The sequence below is a fragment of the Camponotus vicinus genome, unplaced genomic scaffold (genome assembly GCF_025532165.1).
Source record: "Camponotus vicinus isolate PSW18456_S1 unplaced genomic scaffold, iyCamVici1.0 SCAF_12, whole genome shotgun sequence".
NCBI lineage: Eukaryota > Metazoa > Arthropoda > Insecta > Hymenoptera > Formicidae > Camponotus > Camponotus vicinus.
In genome coordinates, this window is record NW_028141948.1 from 9,182,344 (window position 1) to 9,195,725 (window position 13,382).

The 13,382-nt window shown below is 39.0% G+C and overlaps 1 protein-coding gene across 3 annotated transcripts in view; it reads right to left on the reverse strand.

Annotated features, from left to right (window-relative positions):
• Positions 1 to 2,039: 2,039 nt before the first annotated feature.
• Positions 2,040 to 13,382, reverse strand: part of Myo81f (unconventional myosin 81F) — a 32,639-nt gene continuing 21,296 nt past the window's right edge. For 2 of the 3 annotated variants that reach the window (XM_083085320.1, XM_083085318.1), the window contains exons 6-16: positions 12,839 to 13,321; positions 11,866 to 12,769; positions 11,447 to 11,699; positions 11,273 to 11,308; positions 9,642 to 10,695; positions 8,942 to 9,531; positions 8,683 to 8,872; positions 7,160 to 8,603; positions 6,731 to 7,005; positions 5,981 to 6,430; positions 2,040 to 5,834 (exon numbers count right to left, since the gene is read on the reverse strand). In XM_083085320.1, coding sequence (XP_082941446.1) covers positions 5,601 to 5,834; positions 5,981 to 6,430; positions 6,731 to 7,005; positions 7,160 to 8,603; positions 8,683 to 8,872; positions 8,942 to 9,531; positions 9,642 to 10,695; positions 11,273 to 11,308; positions 11,447 to 11,699; positions 11,866 to 12,769; positions 12,839 to 13,321 — 5,913 coding nt within the window. In that variant the 3' untranslated portion in view covers positions 2,040 to 5,600. The remainder of the gene's footprint in view (positions 5,835 to 5,980; positions 6,431 to 6,730; positions 7,006 to 7,159; positions 8,604 to 8,682; positions 8,873 to 8,941; positions 9,532 to 9,641; positions 10,696 to 11,272; positions 11,309 to 11,446; positions 11,700 to 11,865; positions 12,770 to 12,838; positions 13,322 to 13,382) is intronic. The other variant, XM_083085319.1, reaches the window with a different exon arrangement.

The window sequence follows — 13,382 nt, forward strand, 5'->3', positions numbered from 1 at the left end:
GCAATATTACGTTGTATTATTTCGCGAATTTATACTCGGTGAAACCCTAGTGTCATAACTTACGCGATAGCGATGGACGATCGTCGGTCTTGTGACGCGGCAAACGGCCGTTTCTCGCTTCTCGAAAGGAAAAAAAAAGAAGGAAGAAGAAACTTGAGATGTGCTTGAAGGCAGACTGAGTGTGTATTAACGCTTTCGGTGTTTTCTTATATAGAGATAATCACACACAGGCTAGTGTATTAGAAATCACCCGGTGCACGAGATACCTGTGTTTTTTCTGCGAGAGGCATTTTTCCTCCGGGAAATTATTTCCGGAGCGGCAAATTGCTTTGTTTTCCAGCGGACACGCCGTCTTTCTCTCTACGTATCCCTAAAGAATCTCAGCGATTTAATTGCAAGTGCCAAAAAAAAAAAAAAAATACGAGACGCCAGCGAATGTAAAACACGTCCTCGTCGACGCGCATATGGGATACAAACACATACATACACTCTTCTGTACAAATTTCACGGCGATTTGACGGGTATTTAAATCCGGCAGGCGCGATAACAATCTTTGACTAATATATCAAAAATATAATTATAATATATTATATAAATTACATTAATATTATAATTATATATAATATATAGGCAGATCTACCTTTAAAAATCGATCAGCTTATATATGCGTATGCGAGATATATAAATTATAATATGATATATTTATATAATATTCATGCCACAAATCGACACTATCGCGTTCTACGTAGAAAAACCATTCTATTCCGGCGTGATCACTCTGTATACAAGATACGAGTAGAATGCATTCGAGAAAGAGGTGTGGAAAGTGGAGAAATTGAAAACGATCGAGTCGTGAAGACCCGTGATGTTTATACGGTAAGATCAGAGGATGGGAGCACGTCCAAAAAGAGGTTGAGATTGACAATCGAAAGAGACAAAGTGGAGACAAGCGAATAAAATGTTATCCGCGTCCACCTTGACGATTGTCGACATACAAATAGATGTGGTTATTTATCGCTATAATGAATTATTACCATTTTATTATTCGTCGACTATTGTAATTACTAGTTATTGTTATTATTTTTTTAATTATAGTAATTATTGTGTTATTATTGTGGCGATTATTTAATACGAGAAACTTACGCGTGCACAAATGATTGCCTCTGTCTTTGCTGTCTTGATTTGGCTTCCTCGGTGCTGTGGCCACAAAGCTGTGTAGGATTAAACGAATGCAAGAGATACATATATATAATATATATGTTGTAATAAAGAGATATAAAATATACTGGCACTAGAGTTAAACTGGCTCGTGTCGCACAAGCAATTACACGGGCAATCGCCAAAGGAAGCGAACACTGTTATTTGTCTGATTATTGTCTAAAAAGTCACAAATAAAAAGAAGATATAGATAATTATATATGTTCTTGTTTATAATTCTCTTTATTGAATGTCCGCGCGATATTGTCTGTTAATCTTGTGCATTAATATACATGCAAAATAAAGTGTGAATAAACTAATTCAATTTAAATTTTCGCATTTTTGAAACTTAAAGTTGTAGGACGTGCAATTGCCATTTGTAGGATTTTAGTTAGCGTCCACTTCTCTTACATGATTATATTCTTCTGATAATTTAATTTGAGAAAATTTTAAACCATTTATTTTTACCGAAAAAATTTTAAACCGTTTATTTTTACCGATATCATTTGTAATTTTACAAAATTTCGCAAAATTTTAATTCTTAAAAAATTGGCAAATATCAAGAGAATGCAATCGGATGCAAAAGTAAATTGTTTTTAAAATTTGCAATTCTCAGAACTTTTAGAATTTGAAATCCAAGGATTCTTGAGTCACGCACGCATAAAAAAATGTAAAAAAATCCTAAAAATTATTTCTAGTAATTGCGTCAAATATATTACTTATTCTTTAATTAAATTTAATTTACAAAAAGAAAGACGAATACATAGATACACTGCGAGTACGCCAAAGACTGATGCAGCTTTTTTATGCGTTAAAACTTAAAGTTAAACATTCACGCTGAATTGCATATATATATTTATTTATTTATTTATCCATATATAATATGTATGTATATTTTCTATATAATACGTATAGGCGCGAATCTCTCTTGCACATGTAACAACGATGTTACGCGCTGATCTTCCACTCAACTTGTCTTGCGGCCATTTCTAAAACGCTCGTGCGCGCTCGCGAGCTCGTATCCTTATCTATATATATTATAGTTATATATTTATATACACAGGATCTCTCTTTCGTTTTTATATATATAATTCAATAACATGTGTCAACCAATAACTTATGATTCGCTTAAAAGCTACGTGTATGGCTGGTGCCATATCACTTGAGTAACATGCGCGCGTATATTATTCTTATAATAATTAATCACAATCACTTGAAATCGCTCTCGCGCACACAAACGCAAACGTAAAAAAATTTTAAACGCATCCGAGAAAAGTCTGAAATGTTTTTTAGAACTCAACTCAGACGATACTCGAGAGGTTTCAAAGACGTCTTAGGAGGATGTTGGAAAAATCGAGCAACTTTCTTCTCTCTCGAAACTCTCGAGGGAATTCCTTCCTCGAGTTAAAATTCTTCAGACGTCCTGAAAACTTTGATGATATCCGAAGAGCAAAGTTTTAAACCATTTCAGACACACATTCCTTAAGTGTCTCCTAAATTATCGCATTCTCTCTCGCATCCATACATACGCAAGCGTCATATACGTCGTTCGTGCATCGTTTCATATACATAGCGTATAATAACACGAAAACGTAGTCTCACTCGATTAAACGGCTCTCGAAGACCAAAGACTCCCAAAGCGGATCACAGTCTATCTCTGCACACGTCGAGGTTCCGCCAAACTTCAAGCAAAGATTAGAATCAACAAAGTCATCATCTTGCATTCTCGATAAGACGAGATCGTGTTTTTCTACAAGACCCTAAACATGTGCGAAAAATTTCGAAGGGTGATTCCTTGAATAATTTCTTGAAAAAAAAAATTATACACCAATGTCCTAAATACATATAATTTTCGAGTCACAGTGTTTAGTTAAAAAAATAAGATGTATAATTTTGAAAAATATATCTTGACAGAAACAAAATTAAACAAAGTTATAGGAATTGTTGGAAATAATCACCTTTATATAATACATGAATTTGTTTTCCTTCTCATTAATTAGCGAATAAGTTAAAAATACTGGATGTACTACAGATTGTTTCCCATGAAACATAAAAACATCCTGTATATCAAACATCTTTCGCACATGTCACCGTTCTTGAGAATATCCCACAACCGAATAAAACTCGATGGTTTTCTTTCAAAACTCTTTAGTTATATACGTGAATTTATATATCTTAAAATTAAATCTCTGTTATAAAATTGTTAATGATAAATTGAAAGAAACTCTTTCAATCAATCTGAAATAATACATATGTTAAATTAGAAACATCGCTCACTCTTGCTTTCTTTCTCAGTTAATTCGCACTTTTTTTTAAACGTATTCGTTTTTAAGTGTAAAGAAAGTACATATTTTTTCGGGAAAAATTTTATCGCAGCCAAGATTTCACATCAGAGTCGAAGAGATTACAGACTATTACATCGCAATGATTATTACATTCGGAAAAGAAACTTTCCGAAATAATCATTAAACATGAGATATTTTTATTATTGATTTATACACAAGAATGAATTTCATCTCTCGGTTAAAAAATAAAAAAAAATAAAATCTCGATTGGACGCAATATCGTAGCATGCTTGTTGAACGAATGCGATCGTGTCGATCTACATAACGGGTACACGCTATGCCTTATTCCTTTGTTTTTTTTTTCTAAATTCAGCGATAATGATTAACTTTATACGAGGAAAGCGACGATATCAGGAAGATTGTCTAGAGAACGAAGAACGGAGTAATTCGACTCGTTTTTACGTTTGTCGCGCACGCAAAGTTTTTTGCACATTGTGTGTACATTTGTAGTACAAACGACATTTTAAATGCTTTAGTTCTTTTTAGCGAACGAGAAATACTTTTTTCGGATTTCGAGATTTCGTACAGTTTACAAATACGAATTACATTTCATTTGTAATTTGTTCGACGATATACAGCATAATTTTCGTAAATCGATGCTATTAAATATGTCAGATATATAGATTTTAATAAATTGGTTCGAAAAAGGCAATCTTTTCTTCGGCGATTACCCGACAATTTCAGGAAATATAACGGTGACTCTAAAGAGATGGGATACGTTATTCGATTTTTTAAAACGCACAAATGTTTTACAGCAAAACTCCTCTTATCTCACATCTGAATTATATATTTTTATTAAATAATCTATATAGATCCCCTCTCTCATATATCGCGAGAATTTATAATATCAATAAATATTATAAGGTTCTGGCCGCCACTGTATCATATATTATGTTTGAAATATAATTATGGCAATTAGCATTGATACAGCAGGCAATATTCAGTCAAACTTATATTTGAGAAATTACGTTTTTTTGGTCGCTTTATAAGTGCTTATATGGTTTTCTTAATAGCTTTTTTCTCTTTCTTCGATATTATATTACCCTTCAATCGATATGATATGCCGGTGGGATAATTATTGACTTCCGGAATTAATAATGTATCGAACAAACGTATCGCTGTATATTGAAAATTCTTCGCATTGTGTTATATTTCGTGCTGCAGAAATCGTTATCAAAAACGTGGCGGCGATCGCTCAGGTAAAAAAGGCAACAATGATAACGGTCATAATAGAAATAGAAAAATCCTCGGCAACTTTCCTCGCGATCGATATTTCTTCTAATGGCAGTTGTTTATCACTCATCTCGCTATAAATCGGTTATATACGCGGAGACTAAATCTATAGCCTTTGACGAATCTTTTCGAGATTCTAAGCTAATCTAATAAATAGTGGAAGAAATAAGTATCCCTAGGCTATAGTGTTGTCGTTTTCACGACGGTACGTCGTCGCTTCTCGATAGGCCCGACCGAGAAAAGCATCATCAAAGCCCCGGATTAATATTTCTACCTACCGTCGTCAGCATCTAGCGCTAAATGCAGCTTTTTGAAACAAAAAATTAGCAGATGCCTTTCTGATATCTTTACGATACGCCTCTCGGACCTTATCTGTTGTCAGATCTTGTCTAGGTCTGACGTGCGAGGGGATCGACCGCATTTAACATTAGAAGCACGACATGTTTTTAAATGTAATGTTTTCTTTTCGCCACAACCTGATACTAAACGTCAGTCTACATATTTTAATCTCTCAAGGAATATTGCTAAGATATAATTACAGGGAGCGCTTTATCGCAATGAACAAGACGGAGCGGTGGGTGTATGGGGATTAAAATTATACAATATAATATGTATATATGTATATATATATATATATATGTATATGTATATTAGAATTATGCGTATTCTTTGATAAAATAGATAATACCGCTGTGTGCGTATCTCGAGTTTATGGCACTTTATAATTATGGAACGTGCGGCGCGCCCGACGACGAAGATTCGACTTAGGTACCAGGTTGAAAGGAAACTATTTTATAATTTCCGCGAGAGATTTATTTAACCATTCTAACTAGCTTGCGATTGTATCACCGGAGCACCTCTGTGTAACATCGAAGCAGGTCGGGACTTTCGTCCGCCGGTCGTAGATGACGGCAGTGTTGCGGGCGGTTGCTGATGCTGTTGCTGATGCTGTTGAGCAGCAAATTGTTGAACAGTCATCGTCGAGTCTCGTCTTGGTATTTCCGGAGGCGACTGAAGCACCTCCATGTATTCCCGAATCAGATTCGCTATCTGATGAGCCTGGAGAACGATCGAAATTAAATGACAATTAGATAAAAATGTGTGATTTAAAATTTACAATAATGAAATTGACCATTAAATGACAATTAGATAAAAATGTGTGATTTAAAATTTACAATAATGAAATTTGACCATTTTAGTCGTACCTGCGACGTGGTGAGAATGACCTTGCTCTGCTTCTTATCCGTACCGGTAATAATCATCAGACAATTAACGGCGGGCGTATAACTTAGAATACTGCTATATTCATAGGTACATAGTGCGTTTCTAGAACGATGCTCCAGGAGATGAAGACCCTGCTGATCAACCGCCAGCCACAGCACGCGAGGCCAATTCGAAGTAAACGATTGCATTACGTCGAAGATCGTCGCTCGGTGTAACGGCCACGATTGGATCAGATTCAGGAAAGCCTTCTTCGCCTCGGGTGGCGTCATTCCGCGCAAGGATTGATGGTGCTGACGCACACCGTCCACGCACAAGCACGGCACCAATCTTGATGGTAGGCAGTGGCTTGATATCGTTCGGTAATCTTGCTCCGATATGGTATCTAGGCAATCGCCCATTTCTAGTTGTGCTTGCAAAGCCGTCAGCATCATCTGTGAGCGATATTAATCTCATGATACAAGTAGAAACAGCATAATACTTTATTAAGCTTAAAATTAAAATTTTCTCCAAATTAAATTTTTTCCCAATTAATAAAAGGACAAAAGAAAAAATATAAACGAGGTAATTAATATAATCATAAGATAATTATAAAAAATATTAACTAATCTAATTGAAATAAAGTAAAATGCGAGAGAGAAAATAAATAACGTAAAAATGTAATAAGAAAGAAAAGAAAAAGAAATTATGAAAAGAAAATATAGAGATGTTATATTTCTAAAGCGATGACTCACAGCTTCTTTCTCAGTGATGGGAAACCGATCGGCGCGCAAATCATGTAGCACTTGATGATATAATAGTTCTTTCTCCACCGGATCATCTAGATTCATGTATTGATCTAAGAATAAGTGTTTCTTGAATAGGAAGAAATGATGCACGTGCTTCCGTTGTGAATTCTGTTGATTTTGAGATGTCCTGTATCGTTCCCACTTGGACATTACGTCGGCTATCTTCTCCTCAGGGATCAGTGATCGCTCAGTCGGTCCCAACACCTCGTAAATCGCGTAGCCTGATGTAAAGAGTAAATGTAATAAATATCAGTCGAATAAATTTAGCACAAAACTGTGAATTAAAAGAAATAAAATTGAAAAATTTTGCAATATTTCTAATATTTAAATATATTCCAGTATTGACAAAATATGAAATGATACAAAACGATATACCCATAGCAGTTTCTTCGAGTCCTATCTTAATCTTGATGATTTCCATGACGTCTCTGGCAGTTGCAGATGGATGAAACTCGACAGCGTGATATTGGCCATCCATAAAGTGGAATCGCGCGTAAATTGGTCGGCGATTGATGGTGCACATGATCTCCTCGCGACTCGGCGGCCATTGCCGTCTTCGGGTGCCCTGAGTTTTATAAAGGCACTTTTCCGCGAATCTCGCGTACTTGCCTTCCTCGGTGACGTAATCGCTGGCGCATCGCTTCAAATGTGCGAGCAAATATTTACGTATAACCTTTTGAGGCGGAAGGATGACGGAACATGCAAGCGAGAGCAATGCCCAGTGTCGCAGATTAACGCGATTGTTCGGATCTGGATGATCGGTCGTTTGCTTGATCAATTGTAAATACAATTCGCCCAACAAATTTTCTTTTCGTATGCAACGTTCCATGACGGTCTGTATAAGATTTACATGCTCATCTTCGACTCTGCGGACTGTATCGCCGTTTTGGCCGAGTCCCGCGTAAGTCAAAATCAACTGGAAGATACTTAAAGAGATCTGCTCGTCGGGATCTGGCAGTTTCGACAGACTCTGTGGTATCTGCTGCCTACTAAACGCCCAATAAGCGTACGGGAAGCCTTTATAGGTCTCGCCGTGATCGGCGCTTCCATGCTCTTGTCTGAGTTTCTCTATTCGATGCTTAGATAATCTGCGGAGCGTGTTCCTGAGAAAACCGCCGCCGGAATCCTGCGGTTTCCTCAGGATTTCCGAATCAACTAGTGTTCGTCGACAGTTAACCAAATTGTGATAAAGCCTGATACGATCTTCGTTGGTGATACATTTGAGCTTCTTTGTGGGCACCTCATTTTCCGTAATCCAACCCGCCAGCGCTGAACAATAGCTGACTATCAAACTGCCAATCTCGTTTTTCTGCGGAGTTTCGAATACGAAACACTTGTGCGAACTATCAGGATTATGTCGCAGTAGCGAAATTGTGATAAATGAGTCGCTCGGGTCCAGCATGATGCTCTCGACATCTTGATAACGATATTCGGACAGAACGAACTTATCGTCTGGCTTGATTAGCATGAGACCGTCACAATTGATACCAAGAATCAATTGGTTGCCGTAAGACCAATATCCTCGATAAGTAACATTGAACATTGTCGTACCGTAAAGAGGATATTGCATCACGCAGGATAAATATAGAACTTTAGCCGCTAGTTCCTTGCGCCCGGCGCCGTATTGCCGGTGTGCTTGCGCTATAATCGGTACCCAAACGTCGTCGCCACGAGCGCGACTAATTCTATAAGGTAGAAAACTGTCCACCTCACTGTAATAATCCAACCTATCGTTGTCCTTGGGATCTCCGAGGGATACTTGCGCCTGCAATCCTGCCAATTGCAGTGCCACTTTTTCGGATACCGGAAAATCATCGCACTGAAAGAAAGATAAATGATAAGAAAATATAAAAGCTTCTTAGCAGACATTATATATAGCTTAGAAACTTCATCTGTACCTTTACGACGTTGTAGACCGCTTGCGCGTACAGCATATTAACTTCCACGGGATCCTGTGAGATCTCTCTCGGATTACGGAACAATCTTCGTTTGAAAACGAAGCGATTGTCACCGCTCCCCAGAGTAGCGTTATTACCACGTCGCAACGTCGAGAACGTCGATTGTGCCGTATTTAACTTGCATTGTTTCCTAAACAAATGTTTATAATTTATATAATAAATTCTCATTTCGAATTACTATCCAAATCACCACACTTACATTTCCCATGCGGCGATCACATCATACAGATAATCATGAGCCCGCACATGTTCCTCTCCATCTGGTCTGCTCTGATAAATGGCCCAACCTTCTAGTGATCGTAGACCCAATTTTTCTCCAAGCTTGGCGACAGCATCGGCAGCTGTGTCGGTTGGATGTACATCGATCGCTTTTGTTCTTCCGTCCAAAAAGAAGAATCGGCAGACTATGGTGCCCAATCGTCTCATAGCAGCAATCTCCACGGTGGACGGTGGATGTTGTCTGCAAGATACCTTGGTATTCTTACAATTATCCACACACCATTGTACATACTGTCTCAGTTTGCCCTCGAGGGCGAGATTCTTCTTCAGGAAGGAGACGAAATACTTGTAGAGTAGTTTGCTCGGTTGGAAGGCGACGATCGCCAAGCATAACAACAACCACACACGTTCCGCCCATTCAGTGTTGGGATTATTGGTCGCCTGACGCATGCATTGCACGTAAATTTCGTCTCGTAATTCTTCCCGTTCGATCCCATAAGCGATGATACTTTGAATCGTGGCTATCTCCTGGTCCAATTTCATTTCGCCGCGTATATACTTGCACAAATCCTGAAAAGGAAAAAAGAGACAATGTTATATAACTATAATATATAACTATAATATATTTTTTTAATTATATACATTATTTAAATTAATTAAATAATAGTAAATATATTTACCCTGAATACAGAACATGCAACGTTTACATTATCGGGATCATACATATGAATATGCGAATTCGGAATGCTAGATCCTTTGTAGTACGTGACCATCTCGTATTTCGGGATGTACTCGATACTCTTGCCGCGCGACTTTCTGGTCAACGTGGCTATTATGGTACCTTCCGGTGAACGTTCATGACTGTTAAAGTAGTTTTGCGCAAACTCGACGATATCGTGATAAGTAGTCTCGTTCTCTTGTTCCTTCTTATCTTCGAGTTCTTGCAATTTGCGTTCCACGCGGCACTTGCGTCGCTGCTCACGCTCAACCGGCAACTGCTGTGACGTTTGTGATTGCGACTGCGACTGATCGTGACCGTTTTGCTGCGCCTGAGGTATCATCGTCTGATGATGATGATGATGATGATGCGGATGATGATGACCGACAGAACTCGTTGACTCCGGCCTGGATGGCGGGCTACCAGCCATTTCTTTAGTCATCTTGTTGCTCGAGGACAAAGAGCCGCAAGTTTCCCCGTTGACCATTTGACCAGGACTATGACTGCCGTTGTGGGAGATTGGACTGTTGAGATCATTCTCTTCGCGCGGCAGCACAGACTCATAAATCGGTTCGCCGTTGTCATCCGACGAGTCGCCATTCATCGCTAAAGGTGGCGCCGGAGGAGGTGGCGGTGGGGGTGGTTCCGTGGGTTCCGGAAGACTCGGTTGACCGAGTTTGCTAGTGCTTAAGTTACTCGCAGGTAATCGTTGTTGCGGAGACGTCACTTCCTGTCCGTTGACAGGAGAAGTGACTTTCGATGACTCGGCGGCCTTGGAATTTAATTCCATCTCTTGTTGGATGACAGTTTCTAATTCTACGTCCAGATCCTCGACCAGTTCGTCCATCTGCTCGCCAATTTCCTCGATAATCTGATTGCTCTTGGTCGATTGTACGTCGGATAGAAAGGAGAATAGATTGTCGAGGTCTACCGATTGCAAGTCTGACGCGGCAGCCATCTTCGAGTTCATTTGCTCGGCCATCTGCGATAGGGCGGCAATCTCTTCCTGCGCTTTCCTGCAAAATAAATTATATTGTACATTATGGTCGATTAATATTCCCAAAGATGCAAGTGCTGCAAGTGTTACGAAAATAAAATAAATTTCGTGTAAGGATTTATTCATAATTGTGATGCATTTGGTGCAATAATGCATAAATAAAAAAATATATAATCTTAAAATAACGAATTAAAAAATTTTAGAATACAATTCAATTTCAACAATGATACAGATTGAGTAAATATAAAAAGAAAAAAATTAGCTATAGATACAAATAATCTAACATAACAGCTATAAGATTTATGTGTAATGATTATTATAATCATGTGATGTTTTTAAATATTAAAGTTTTGAACTTTACGCTGCTGTATCTTTCTCGTTCTTGCACTTTCTCGATTAAAAATGCCTAATATTTGAATGTGTAACGTTTAGTTATCACAATCGGTGTTTATATTGTTATGCTCCCTCGTCCATATATTAAACTAGGAAGCGATAACGCTTGCGAACGTTGAACTACACGCAACGATACTTGGCATGCAATGAATGCATGCCGTTATACGCGCACGTCACACGAGCTTCCGTCATTGACAACTTACCCAGATTCCATCCCGACAATACCATTGTACTGCGTGCTACAAAAGGTACACAAGCCATTAACGCACGCAATCGATCGCACATAATTAATCGATTGCATCGATTTTATACGAAGATTACTATTGTAAGCAAAGTGGGTTGAGAAAAGCGAACAGAATCCCTTCGTCTCCTCGTACCTCTGGCTTTCCTCCAACGTCTTTTTGTCCTCCATCAATCTTCGTTCTTTCTCTAGCCGCTCCCTCTTTCTCATTTCCTCGTCGACTCGTCTCATTTCACGCAGCGCAGCAGCCACCTCTCTTGCGAAGACGCCTCGTAAATGACTTTGAATCACTATAGCAGCTCTGCGTTTCCTGATAAACATTATCCGCAGTTTCCAGCCGCGATAAGCGTGTTGAACTTTGAGTGCCGCCTCCCTTATACGCTTGTATTCTGTCAGGAAGAATATATACAACAATTATAATAATTTTCAAATAAATAAAAACAAATAATAATTTTATGTAAAAAAATAATTCTATATAAATTGTTTCTAAACAAAAATTAAAAAAGGTTATAATAAAATTATAATAAAATAAAGATTTATGAAAAGAAAGTGTACCTTGTCGTTTGACATATCCTCGCCAAACTTTCTGTATTACGATGGCATTTCTGGTTACCATCTGATTTCTAGAATCCTCTAAAGGCTCGTGGACGTAGCTTCTCAGAAATACTTTCGTTCGGCCAATCTGCCACTCGGTTTGCGGTATACCTTGTTTACTGATCAGATATCCGGCTGCCTCCTTTTCGTCGCAGGAGAGAGATGCTCGACCCTTATCTAAACAACGATATCTTGCGACAAAGTCGTGGAAGGTCATGTGTATTGGAAAGCCCTCTTTACGTATGCGTATAATATCCAGCATGCCGAGATACTTGAGCTGGTCTAGGACAAGCTTCTCATTGTAGTGATTGGCTATCTTTTCCATATTCGGTTTGATGCAGCGCGCGTACCACGGTGTTGTTGCCTGTAATACGTCTACTAAGGCTTGCAACTGATGTCGAAAGGAGTCACAAAGAGTCGGTTTGCCTTTCGACGTTCCTCGTGACATTGTCGTGGCCGCGCCACCAGTTGCGCGTGCAACGGTGTATCCCAACAGATCTTGGTAGACGGAAATTTCCTGGACGAATTCGTTGGTGCTCCTAGACATGAAATCGAAGAACACGTCCTGTTGAACGTCTCGATTCTTATCGACGAAACCCTCGACGGTGTACGTCACGCAGCCCGCGTAGTGTTTGACTCCGAATTCCTTTTCCCACTTTCGTCGATCGTCTCCTTTCACGTAGCACGGATGGTTTTCGAATTCCGCATGCAAGTTTGTCAGATAGGCCAAATCCGAACCCTTCGGCATATGGCATTGTTCGGTCAACAATTTAAGAACACATCGTGGAGGCTTTTCGATCAATTCCAGGCACATTGTGTTGTCCGTGAACGTGATGTGAGAATATTGAATCTCCTCTTGGCGGTACTGAAAGCAAATTTATGAGAATAAGAATTCTTCAATATACGAAATTTCTAAAGAATAGAATAAACTTACAAGTTCCTGTTCCAACGCGAAGACATAATGATTGAAGAACTTGTGCAGTTTTTCATTTGTATAATTGATACAAAGTTGCTCGAAGCTGTTTATCGCAAAATTCTCAAAGCCAAAGATATCGAGTACTCCGAGAAATCGCGAACTATCCTGGCCTGGATTCGTGCAATTGTTGATGTGATTGATAAGCCATGCGAAAGTGCGCGAATAGAGCGCCTTTGCCATCGCGTGCCTGTTCTCTCGTGCTTCCTGCACCTTCAGCGGAATCTCGGTTATATTACCACGAACATTTATCTGCCGTATCAACACCACCCTGGTGAGATCCTCCACTTGAAGACCCAATAATGGCGCGACCGTCTCGACTATGTTCCTGTCCTCCGTCGACAATTCGCATCTTTCGCCGTCGATGTCTTCGAAGCTTAAATTTCCAAGCCACAAAATGGCCGATAGTACCCGGAAGATGCCTTCGCACATTTCCGGCGCGACCTACGTGATGCGAGAAGGAAGCAATTAATTATTTGATGATAATAATAGGAGTAAATTTCTC